The sequence below is a fragment of the Pogona vitticeps genome, chromosome 2, assembly GCF_051106095.1.
Source record: "Pogona vitticeps strain Pit_001003342236 chromosome 2, PviZW2.1, whole genome shotgun sequence".
Taxonomy (NCBI): domain Eukaryota; kingdom Metazoa; phylum Chordata; class Lepidosauria; order Squamata; family Agamidae; genus Pogona; species Pogona vitticeps.
This window is the reverse complement of record NC_135784.1, coordinates 173,892,684-173,905,660: the sequence shown is the minus strand read 5'-3', so window position 1 is coordinate 173,905,660 and position 12,977 is coordinate 173,892,684. Positions and strand designations below refer to the sequence as shown.

Sequence of the window (12,977 nt, the reverse complement as noted above, 5' to 3'; positions counted from 1 at the left end):
TCTAGCCAGCATTTATCTGACAGTTCTGAAGGAAGTGAAATAGGAAATTGCTGATCTTGTATCAAAAATATGTAGCAATTCCTTAAGATCAAGTAAAGAGGATTGCAGTGAGCAATATAATGTCAATTTCTGAAGAGGAATGGAGTGTGAGGAGAAAAGTACAAACCAGTTAGTTTAGTCATCTAAATAAAGTGGTAGACAATATTAATAAAAGATCAAGCATGTAGAAGGACAAGTCTTGTTAAAGAAGACAATGTGGCTTCTGCAAAGTAAATCCTGTCTCGCTTATCTTTTAAAGTTCTTTGAGGGATATGAACATCTATAAGATTCTCTTATAGACTGGAGAGGTTGAGGCATTGAAAGAACAGGAGAAATCGACGTTCAGGAATGGAGAGCTATAAGTAGTGCTCCTCCAGTCCAAAAATGGAATAAGGACTAGCGCTTTTTAACCTTACATGATCTGGAGTAAGGTGTGAGCAGGAGAAATGGCCCAGTTGACTAATGGCAAATTATTTAGTTTTAAAAAGAGAGGGAAACTCTCATGAAAGAGAAAGAAGAAGAGGAAGAGAAAGGAAGGGAAGGAAAGGAAGAAAGAAAATCCTTCCAAACTGGGGACATGAACACGTTCAATTTAATATAAGCACATTCACATTGGGGCAACTCCATCCCCTTCACCTTTACAAAGACACTGACTGGCTATCACCTGGCAGTGACGGACTGAGAAAGAGATCCTTGTGTTGTGATGGATAGTTGAATGAAAATGTCAACCAAAAACTTCAGCCACAATGCAATACATAATATTGCATTGTGTCAACATGATAATGCGCGGCTACTGTAAAAAGGCAAATCCTATGTTAGGCATACTGAGGAAAGGAATTTAAAATATCTCTGCCAATATCATAGTGCCTATATACAGACCTATCATGCACTCAGATGGACATAATGTGTTCATTTCTGATCATCACGGGCCAAGAGGGATACTGTGGAGTCGGTGGGGTGACCAGAATAATCAGGAGGTTAACACAAATGTGGAAGGATTACAAAGTAGAGCAATGTTTAGCTGAGAAGCAAATTGAGATATTACAGAAGTGTATGCGAACATTTAGGCACGGTAAGAAGAAACAAGTAATGCTGTACTGCTAGAAAAATTCTATAAACCAGGGCAGATTGAGGATAAAGCAAAAGAAGGACTTATTTACACACCTCACAACTGGACTATAGGATTTGTTACCACAATATGCAATGATGATCACTAACAGACAGAGGAGCATATTTATAAAGTTTAAGGATGGTTTTTGATGGCTACTATTTTTGGTGGCTATAGATAAAAACCTGTGCCAGAGGCTGTGTGTGGCTCTATCCCAGCTGCTGGGGAGCATGAGCAGAAGGGCAGTATTATATATACAGTGGTCATTCAGATGTCTATGGGAAACTCTCAAACAGGACATATATATATTATATGTCCTGTTTGAGAGTTTCCCATAGACATCTGAATGACCACTGTATGAACAGAACACTGAACTAGATGGGGTTTTTTTAGTCTGATCCAGCATTGCTCACCTTGACGTTCTTATGATCCAGACTAGAGATGGGGACGAATATAAAAACAGATTGGCTTTTTTGACAAAAATAGCCAATTCGTTAAATATTCATCGATCCGCATTCATGAAATTTTAAGTCCTGACAAATACAGATCAATGAATATTTTCCTGTTTTTAGTCATCCTTTGTAATAATAATAATAATAATAATAATAATAATAATAATAATAATAATAATAATAATAATAATAATAATAAATAATCTGCCTACCGGCTGCAGATCAGCTGATCAGTGAGCTGACAGGCAGCCACCCACACCCACAGCCTACCACCCACCCCTTCCTCTCCCTACCTTAGCCCCCCCTACCCCCGCCAACACCATCTTACTGTAATCGGTATTGCCGCTCCCAAGGCGGTGCAGCAGTGGGGGGTTGGCAGCGGGGGTGGTGCCGGTGACAGTGGGGGTGTGGCAGTGGCAGCGGGGAGACAGGGTTTTTTTTAAATAACCGCCCACAAATCGAAAAATAACTTTGTTATTTGTCACTTCATGGGGGCAACTTTGTGCTCCATGAGTCATCAGCTTTTGACGACTCATAAAGCGGGATGACTTGCCAAAATGGTGAGTCATCTCCATCTCTAATCCAGACCACAGGTTGATAACCTGGTGTCCATGCACCTCCCTCTGGTCATTTTGCATTCTTCCTAACATAATCCAATTTCCAGCAGCGGTGGAAGCCAAATTCCACATGGGTGTTTTGTGTGTGTGTGTGTATGTGTGTGTGTTTTTTTTTTAAAGATTTGCCATCCTAGAATTACAATATGGCAGTGTGGATATAAAATGTGCCCTACCCAGCAAAATGAGCATGTCTGCTTTAAATCAAGGTCTACCCACTTCAACAAGGACTGTGGGAGGTGTAGTTCTGGGAGGAGGTAGTATCTCTGAGCAAAGAATTCTCAGCATCTCGCAGGGGTGGGAGAGGGGAGGCAGCCGTAGTAGCTAAAGTGGGATGAAAGAAATAAAGATTAGCAGTGTCGAATTATCCTCCAAGCCACACTCTTTTCAGATGAACTTGCTCTCTTGGGGACTAACCTTTGCTCTTCTGTACGCTGGCAGTATCATGAAAAATGTAAACATGTGGTCTTATCAGTGCTCAAGAAAATTCACAAGGAACTATCTGTTGAAACAAACTCACTTTAAAAAAAGCACAACAGCGCTGTAAACCTTTTGTTCATCAGAAACTAGACCTCCTATCTCTGCTGCTGTTGTGTTATACTCAGCCTCAATGCCCTACAGTTAAAATACAAAAAAACCCCCACACTGCTCTACATACAGCTACACCACGAGAAACTGTCCAGGATGCCAGGTGAAGGGAAGGGGAAGAGGCAGTGTAGCAAAGTCCTTCAAGATCTTATAGGTGGGACACAGGAACCAGCATTCAAATGCCTCACTAGGCTGTGGGGCTTGATTTGCCTTGCAAGGGTCCAAAGAGTTTGTCCAGAGAGGCGGCTAGGTCTTGCTTCTCCATCCTGTTCTCTCTTCCCAAGCCCAGCATGATGTACAGGTGGCGAAAGAGCCAAGATTGCCCCCAGGGTCAGGAAGTGAAGTAGGAGTTTTGCATGGAATAGAGCCGGTCAATGGGGTTGCCCACGCGGGTTTGCAGGAGGTTGGCTTCTGCGGCTGACAACAGGCAGTCCCCCAAATGACCGATGGTGTCGCTGTCCATGTCGTGGAAGACGCCTTCCGAATCTGAGTTAATGGGCGAGGGAGAGAGAAAGAGAAGAAAGAAAAAAAAAAAGAGAGAGAGAAAGAATCAAAATTGCTTAGAAAGGGCAAAACGTTCACTCCAAAGTAGGTCAACCTCCTCTCATCCTGGGGAAGGAAACATGCGGCAAAATTGGGAATTTTGTCCAATTGTCGTGGTGGGTTTTTGGGCACCACAGTAGATGTGCCAAACTATATGCTATGGATCGCCCATCCTCAGAGCTGCAGTCACGCTCAGGGTTCAAGAGACATGATTTACACTGTCTCTCATATCTGAGACATTCAGAAACACTCCGAAAACATACACCTTACCTGCAGTGGCACGGTTCATTCTAGCAGTGTTGTATTTCATTGCCCCATGTAACAAACGCATCCAAAGCACATTCAGGTCATTCACTACCTATGAGTTAAGCCTGTGTCTTCCACCATGACTTTGTGCATGCACGTGGGAGGTCTGAAGAGGACCCCCTGTAGGATCCCCATGTCAGCCAGAAATGTGACTTCCCTATGTTCTGGTTTACAGGTAGAAGCTTCACATAGATTGACAAGCCTTTCTGCTTCGGATGTGCCACTTCCCGGGAGCAAAGCTGGCTTGCACTCCTTCCTCATGTGCTTAGCTCACCTGAACGCTGGAAGGCTGAATCAGGCTGTAGAGCAGACTTTATATTGACTTGAGAGCAAGTGAGATTGTTTGTGGGGTGGTTCAAAGCAAGCTTGTTTCTCCAGCAACACAATTTCCTCGCTTGCTTCTTCTTGAAATGATATGAATCTCAAATGGTCAGGTTGTGCCTGTTCTTATTCCTCCCCACGTCCCAACTGCTGGTTTACACTGTGACCAAAACCCCCAACACAATTGTCTCATCTGAGTTGCCGGAAAAAAAAACATTATTGCTGAGGGTTTTTTTTTTTAAAACCTTCCTCTGCAGAACTTGGAAAGGTTACTGTATTCTTTTTAGCACAAACACCAGTGTCCATGGCTGCTGGGAGATTCCAGAAGTTAGAAAGTCCTTTTTGGATTTTCCGTGGAGCAGCTTATTTCTGAAATCAACGAGGTTTGTCCGTTTCATGTACTTTTTCTCCAGACTGTCTGCAAAGGGCTAAGGAAGCCTTATCAATTCTACTACTGCTTTTCTCAAAAAACAAGGTCCTTCTAAAGTGTGCACATCAACTTCAAAGTGCACAGAATTGTTTTAATTCAGATAAGGTGCAGGGTTGCTGCTGTTGGGGTAGGACAGCACTGCCTTCCCCTTGGCAGGGAGACCAAATAATACACCTTCCCCACTGACTAAAGGGCTACCTTTACTAGGGGCATTATGTCCTGTCAAGTTGCTTCCTTAATAGTATTTTCCTGTTATATGAGACATTTGTGGTTTACGAGTTCGATTCCCACACTGTGCCTCCTCGACAGGGGCTGAACTCAATGATCCATAGGGTCCCTTCCACCTCTGCAGTTCTAATTGTTATTGCTATTGTTATTTAAAATGAATCAAATTATAAAAGCATTGGCCGGTATTATATAATTATATTATTATTATATATTTATATAATACCATTGACTGGGATGATGATGATGATGATAATGAAGAAGAAGAAGAAGAAGAAGAAGAAGAAGAAGAAGAAGAAGAAGAAGAAGAAGAGGAAGAGGAAGAGGAAGAGGAAGAGGAAGAAGAAGAAGAAGAAGAAGAAGAAGAAGAAGAAGAAGAAGAAGAAGAAGAAGAAGAAGAAGAAGAAGAAGAAGAAGAAGAAGAAGAAAAAGAATTGTTGTTGTTTGAGGAACGGTTCACCACTGCCAGCCCTTCATGAGTTTCCATGGCCAACCAGGGATTTGAATCCAGATCTCCCAAACGGTGTAGTGGATAGAGTAACAGACTAGGACCCAAGAGACTTGGGTTTGAATTGCTGCTCACCCATGGAAACTCATGGGAGGACACCGGTAAAACTATTCCTTATTATCTAACCTTGAAAACACTGTTAGGATTGCTAGAATGCAACTTGATGGCATGTAATACATCTTCCTGAGTCCTATTCTGATGCTCTACCTACCACATCACACACTGCACACACAGCTCTAGTACAGTACCAACCAGAAACAACTGCTTGTTGATGTTGTCATCTGTCATCAATCTAGCATTATTCTCTTCCATCAGGATGAACGGAACACTGACCCCACTGCTCCCCTAACACTCCTCTCTCCCATTATCTTTGAGCCTTGCATGAAGGTTTTGCCAGGTAGTCTCTGTATTCTATGCCTGATAAAGTAGAGAAGTTCCATGAAAAATATACAGTGGACCCTCGACTTATGGAATTAATCCGTATTGGAATGGTGGCTGCAGGTCGAAAAGTCTGTAGGTCGAGGCTCCACTGACCTACAATGCATTGAAAACCGATCAATCCGTAACCACCCATTTTTGTTCCATTTTGGTTATTTTCCCGGTCTGCAGGTCGATTCTCCGGCTGCAAGTCGAACCTAAATTTTGTGGCCAGAGAAGTCTGTCACTCAAAAAGTCTGTAAGTCAAGCCGTCTGTAAGTCGAGGGTCCACTGTAGCAGTGAGTCTTGCAGGTGCCACAGTGTCTTTTGTTTGCTTGTTTGTTTTGCTTTTGTTTTGTGTTTCTTGTTGAAATGCTTGCACAGACGAACCTGGACTCCCCCTTCTAAAAGAAGACCTGTCCCTGTCTGGGAGGCTTCTTGGAGTCATTGAGGAATACAACTTGGCATGAAAACAAAAGGTTGAATGTGAAACTGAGGGGCTGCAGCTGCTGCGTCACAGAGCCACACACTGGCTGGTGGGGCGGGTCGTTGCAAACACAGTAAAGAGGACACGAACAGTCTGTGGGCCGCGTGTCAGTCATCCCTGCCCTATAAAGACCTCACAGAATGGTAATTCAGGACATGGGTATTTGAAAAAAGAACTAGAATGGCATAGCTTAAGCGAAGGTCTGCAGGGAAAACGAGTTTTGGTGAAAAGGGACTCACCATAGGGGTGGAGATGATCTCCGGGCAACTGGGGCGGTGTGAGCCCTTGCCGGTACAGGTCTGTGCTATAGCTGTTCTGATCCAGGGGAAGCAGCTGCTGCTGAGCAATTCTGGAGTAGGGCACCATGAGACCATCGATCCCATGCACACTGGCGCCATCTGTTGATCAATGGGGGAATCAGTGGGGGGAAGAAAGGGGGAGGAAACACATATGAACAGATGCTTTCTATTTAGTATTTTCTAAAAGGTTTAAGAATCTACTTTTCTTTCTTACAACCTGACTCTCACTTCCTTTCTAAAGCAAGTGGTACCTCCGCAGCAGATTTGGGTGAAAGGCAGACTCAGAAAAATATGGGTGATGGCTCAATAAATGCTGCTCTAGGTTAGCACTGGGTTGTTGCTGTTGCTGTTTAGTCGTTAAGTCGGGTCCGACTCTTCGTGACCCCATGGACCAGAGCATGACAGGCCCTCCTGTCTTCCATTGCCTCCCGGAGTTATTCTTCTGCTCTCCCAGCCCCCCAAGCAAGGAGAAAAATCCCAGGGTAAATGGTGCTGGACAAAGAGGTAATTTGATCTCCTTATGTGAGGTGGCTTTGAAAGCTTGGGCATCCATCTCCAGATGATGCCAGAGCTTGGGTTTGTGGAATCACAGCATCCCAAGAAGTCAGGAGCAAGGGGAGGGGACTGGGGAGAGAGCAGCAGTTCCATGCCCTTGGCCCCACTGTGCCATTTGGAGCAAAACAGGGAGCGGAGCACCAGCACTATAACTTAGGAGCCTTCTTGGCATATGTAGCCCTGACAGTGGTGTCATGGGGCCTAGAAAAACTCCCCATGAGCTAGCAGTGAGCCTTCCCCAAACACCAACACCCGCAGAGGACCTTGAAAAAAAAACTCCTCAAGTGTGTATTTTAAGTTAGGCTGAGGGCGGGTGGACTTTGAGCTCCTGCAGGAATGGTAGCAATGGCTCCAGATCAGCTCATTTGGCTGCCTACGTAGCCACCAAAAATATTTCCCAGTTGGCTCCTCTTGTTACATTACCTACGTAGGAGAGTTTTACCTGATTTGTTTATCTGGACTTCTCTTGTGCCTGTTTCCACAACCAAGAGGCCAGAAACAGTTGCCCCTTGCTTATCCTAAAAATAATCATGTGCTGTCAAGTCAATTCTGACTGATGGTGACCCTTTCCAGGGTTTTCTACATAGAGAGTACTCAGAAGTGGTTCACAGTTCCTTTCTTCTGCGGGCAACCTGGGACTGTGGTTGGCTCTACTCACAATAGGTGCCATGAGGATTTGAACTCCCAACCTCTAGACCACTGAGCTATCCAGCCACCTTTGCTTATCCTACCTTGGTGTTATTGCAAAGCTTCTACTTTCTGTGCTTTGCTCTGCAGTCTTGGGGAACTCGATACTGCTGATCCAGCAGCTCTAAGAAAGACACCTCTTAATAATTTCAAATTCATTTCTCTTTATTTCTGAACAAGTTTCCAGCCCTCATGGCTCCACATCAAAGTTTGACAGGGGGAGCTTGGAGATGGCCGATGGCTCAGAAGAGTTATGCCAGGACATACATAAAGTTAGCTTTAACTGATGTGATTGTCATGACTTCCCCAGGGAATTTGGGGAAGAATAACTCTCTTTTTTCCATACACAGTAATCAGTCCTGTCATAACCCTGTGCAGGTCCCAGACGTCCTTGAAGCAAGGAGAGAAAGCAATTGAGTAGTAAAAGTTTACCTGTCTGGCTCAGCCAAAGTAACCCTACTCCTTGCTCTTATATATCATAGCCTTTCCATAAGTACTACTAACAATCAAATTAAAATACAGTAGTCTGGTGCTAGAAGCCACAGCTACCGGCTCTGTTGTCTGGGAAATTCTGGGAGTTCTAGTGCAAATGTAACATTTCCAGGCTTTGAACAAGAGATGGTAAGCAACAGACCACTGAGCTTTTCCATATAGAAAATTAATGATTGGCAGGGAAAGTGCCTTTAGACTCAAACATCAGATTCCAGATTAGGAAAAGCTATTTCAAATGAAAGAATCTGACACTTCTTGTGTAAACTAAGTGGCAAAAGGCCTCCTTGAAATCCGTTCATTGATGTGAACCATGTAGAAGGTAGGCCCATGTTCTTTAGAAACTCAAAGCATCATGACAAAGGAGGAGGAGGTTTTCAGAGCCAAGGCTGTAGTGTTTTAATTGTTTTAGTTTTGCTGGGGAAAGTATTGTTCAGGTGAGACAGAATGAACCCTTCACAACTCGCTCATTCCCACCTGGGATGGAATCCCAGATCTTACCAAAATTTAGATCAACCTAAACCAGCCAAATGAAGTGGTAGAAGGGACGGTATCCTTCCAAGGTGCCCCGTGTGCCTCGGTTAAATGAAAAGTTCTCACCATAAGAGTATGAAAAATAAAAGTAGATGCTGGGCTTGAACCTTTCTCTTTCTTACACTAGTTTTCTTCTTGCCGAACATTAGAGGAGAATAGCAAACTCTCCCATCTCATTTTGTAGCATGTACACATCAGGTCAAACAACACTCCTGATTCTTAAGTTCTACTGGCTGCTGTGTCTTGTGTCTCTCTTGTTCCTGTGCATGGCAGGCAGGAACTCAACAAATGAAGACTTTCCATGACTCCATACAGGGGAAATCTCATCTCTTCCTCTCTCCTTCAAGATAACAGGAGCTCTGTTAGAAAAGAGCACCCTTCTGTGCGCAGCAGCCCCCTCAGTCACAACGAGAGCAGCTCAAGGATTTTGTTCAGTCCTTATTTCGAGGGGGAACAGCTTGCCTCTCCACTCTCTGATTCATGGAATGAATCAAAACAAAGTTCTCTTTGCAATTTTTGTGCTAACAGCACATTTTCATTCTGAAATGCGTTTGGAAAATAAAACGAAAATGGCAGGTTTTGACTCTAACCTGTGTTTAAAATGCATACCTGGAGAGAAAGGGCCTTTAGAACACAGCTTAGAAAAATTGCCTATCAGGACTACAGCTTCCAGAATCCCCCATGCCACATTGGCTAGTGGAGCCTGGGCGTTGTAGTCCCCCAGAGATTATGTCTCCAAGCTGCATTTAGAAAGGCCCATTTTCTAATGAAATGTGTTCAGAAACATGTGTTAAAAGATTAATTTTCAGGCAGATTTCCAGGACCCTCCCTCCCGAAAGGCAACCGACTGGGTTAGAATGGAACAGAGTAAGCTTCTGCAACAAACACCGATGAAGCCCAGCTGGGCTACGAAAGAGATCCATTGGCCCATCTCAAATCCTGGGCCAGTCAAGGGCCCTTGAGGGGTGGCTTACCTTCACTGTCTTCATTGCTCTGTCGGCTGCTCCGGCCATTCCCCCTCCCTGTCCCCAGGCGGGAGTTTCCCAGCTGTTCTTGTTCTTGCTGCTGTTGCTGCTGCTGCTGCTGCCTGCGGGCGATCTTCTTCATCTGTAAGGAGGAGGACGGATGCTCCTGGGCAGGGGTGCAACAAAAGGGGGAAGGGAGGACAGAATCCCCCTCCTAAATTGGGGTGAGGGGGATCCCCGCCTCCCCTTGCCTTGCAAAGACGCTTTCCTCCTGCTACGTGGCTCTCACCACCTCCTCCACTACAGTGACTAAGGCTGCCAGCTGACCAGAGAAAGACTCTCCAGGCATTGCTCTTGTGCTGCGGACGGTAGGGTTCAAGCTGAAAAAACCAGTTGGTGGTTTAGTTGATTGGATTTTGTGGCCTTGGCTGCCAGATGGGCGGTAGAGAAATCAAATAAAAGTATAGATGTTTGTAAGTTGCTGTGAGAGTTCCAGCTGAATAACAGCTTATATGGAGCATCAGTAACCAAAAAAAGTGAAGTTTATACTCTCTGTGTATGAATGTATGTGTGAAACTTTCTTTTCTTGTACTTCATGTAGCTCAGATCACTGCTAAAAGCATAGCCATGTCCATTGAGTACTGTCAAGTCCCTTCCAATTTATGGTGATCCTATATTTCTGAGATACAGTACATGAGATATATAAGGAGTGGGTTTTACTACTACTACTACTACTACTACTACTACTACTACTACTACTACACCCAGATATGTTCCATGGCTAAGCAGGAGTAGTCCATCATCCTATCCACCACATCACACTGGCTCTCTACAAGGCTTAGCCATAGAAATCGACATAAAGTCGGCACCTCACCCTCAAACTGCACTCCACTTGAGAAGACTCAGACTATGGAAAAGAGTTAACACTTCCATTTTTCTACAGTTTCTGCATCCTTAAAGCAGGGAAAGGTTGGAGACTAAGGAAGATACAATAGCACTCTTCAAATACTTGAAAGGTTGTTATACAGAGAAGGTGCAGGATCTGTTCCCGATCATCCCAAAGTGCAGGACATATAATAATGGGCTCAAGTTAAAGGAAGCCAGATTTCGGTTGAATATCAGAAAAAACATCCAAACTGTTAGAGCAGTATGACAGTAGAACCAGTTACCTCAGGAGCTGGTGAGGGCTCCAACACTGGAGGCATTCAAGAAAAACTTGGATAATCACCTGGCAAATATGCTTTGATTGTATTCCTGCACTGAGCAGGGGGTTGGACTTGATAGCCTTACAGGCCCCTTCCAACTTCACTTTCCTGTGATTCTATAAGTTTATGTTCATTTGAATGAAAAGGTGATGTGAACATTTTTTGTTCATGTTATGAATTATATGTACCTTTCCTATGATACCCAGTGTTTCTGGTTTATAGTAGCTAGGTAGCTGAATTCAGCTTAAAGCAACCCTGAGGAATGGTTGAGCTTATATGATCTTCTACTTCTACCTTATCACTTATCTCTTCACAGCTTACTGCATTTTTATTGTTGGATACTTGAGCACTACATTTAGGAAAGCAGAAGATATGTTTGAAAAAGCACACCAGCAACTTTGCTGTAAATGTCCCAGATACAAAACAAAACAAAAACCAACAGAACTTGTTCACAGGAATTTTTTTTCACATATAAACTATTTTCTGTAGAATTATTGGATTTGTGTGTCTGTTCATAGAGACAACTTAACTGGCAAGATGTTTTATAGGATTTTGCTAAATTTTTCAAAATGTTTTCATACCAGTCATGGAAGGTACCTAAGATGATGATGATGATAAAAAGGTGAATGTTGGATAAACCAAAACTAGGAAATACATCCATCTGTGCCCCGAGATTTGAGTGCTTAGGCCTGTTGAACCTTGTAAAGAATTGCCAACTCCTGCCCTCTGAAAGATAGCTAATCTTTAATAGCTATATAAGCAGGCATGTACATTATGGTCCTCATGGCAGGAGTTGATGTCCCTATCAAACTGGCCAATGCTAACGGAGGGAGTTGAGACTTCATTTCAGTTCATTTCTGACAAATATAGATGGCCGATGACAAATGCAAAGTTCACAACTCACTTCTAATCGCAACTGGCAGGTTTTCCCATATCTGTGTGGAAAACCTGTAACACAACCAGATGTTGCTGGACTCCAGTTCATGTTACCCCCCACAAGCTGGTAAGAGAATTATGAGAATTGTAGTCCAAAAGGTTTGAGAAGCAGAAGTTTGCTTATCCCTGATCTGGTGCGATATCAGGATAATGGGACAATACACCTTTGTGAGACGGGGGAATTCCACTTATGATTTTTTTAAAATTTAAAAGGAATCACGGTCAGCCATTTGTTGCATAGCAGGGACTCCATGCTGGGTAGATCAAAAGAGGGCTAGCAGAGTCAAAATGCTTGTTGTTTTTGGCAGCCAGAGATTTGTATGGATAGCTTTAGTAGGCTTTCAACTATGGTTCCCCAGATGTTCTCAGACTACCACTCCCAAAAGCCCTGGACAGCACAGCAAGTGGTGAAGGCTTCTAGGAGTTCTAGTCCAAGAACCCCCGGGGACCCACTGGTCTAGTGACCGCATGCTGGCTGGATAATTCTGGAAGCTGTAGTCTCAAAAAGGAACTTTTCCAAACTCTGCTTTAAGTTGGGGCAACTAGACCTCATTGGATGAACCAGAGATGTCTGCCATGTTTCACTCCTGCCACAGCTGGAAGGACATAGTCCTGCAAAGGCAAACTTCTGAGGCTATTGCTTACCTTGGCCCTCTGGTTCTGGAACCAGACCTGCACCACCCGGACAGTCAAGCCAGTTTCAGCTGCTAATGTCTCCCTCACCTGCTCACCATGGAGAACAGAAAAAGGGTTGGTTAAAAAGCAAGAAAACCCCCCAACTAAGACATCATTAGACTACCTACCATGTGTCAACACAGTGGCTGAAGATGGCTTTAGAAGTCCTGATAAGCATGGTGAAGAGTTGGCAACTTGGGTAAGGAATAACCATCCTTTGCCCTTCTCACTACTCTTATCTACCACCACCATACATTTCTGCTCTATTGACAGGTAGACAACACTTTTGCAAAATGAAACCAGCATGGTGACCCTTTCTACATGTGGCCTGACATAGATCTTCTTAAGAAAGCGCTTATGGGTAGCAAAACAATGGGAATGCAATACAGTCTAAGCCTTGTGAATGAAGCCAGCCAGCAAGCAAGGGGTACTTGACCTTCCGGCAGGGCTTGGAGGAGACTTCAAAGGAGGCCTTGAATGCTCGCCGCTGCTGCGTGGTGAGGATAGTGCGTGGGCGCTTGGAGCGCTTGTGGTCTTTGCCTTCCTCCCCGCCTTTGCCGTGGGGGTGGCTCCCATCCTCGTCCTCACTCTTCA

General features: G+C 44.1%; 1 protein-coding gene across 2 annotated transcripts in view; it reads right to left on the bottom strand.

Annotated features, from left to right (window-relative positions):
• Positions 1 to 2,718: 2,718 nt before the first annotated feature.
• Positions 2,719 to 12,977, bottom strand: part of LOC110071748 (LIM homeobox transcription factor 1-alpha) — a 93,112-nt gene continuing 82,853 nt past the window's right edge. Inside the window, exons 5-9 of one of the 2 annotated variants that reach the window (XM_072991275.2) lie at positions 12,820 to 12,977; positions 12,354 to 12,431; positions 9,577 to 9,733; positions 6,278 to 6,436; positions 2,719 to 3,287 (exon numbers count right to left, since the gene is read on the bottom strand). In XM_072991275.2, coding sequence (XP_072847376.1) covers positions 3,133 to 3,287; positions 6,278 to 6,436; positions 9,577 to 9,733; positions 12,354 to 12,431; positions 12,820 to 12,977 — 707 coding nt within the window. In that variant the 3' untranslated portion in view covers positions 2,719 to 3,132. The remainder of the gene's footprint in view (positions 3,288 to 6,277; positions 6,437 to 9,576; positions 9,734 to 12,353; positions 12,432 to 12,819) is intronic. The other variant, XM_072991274.2, reaches the window with a different exon arrangement.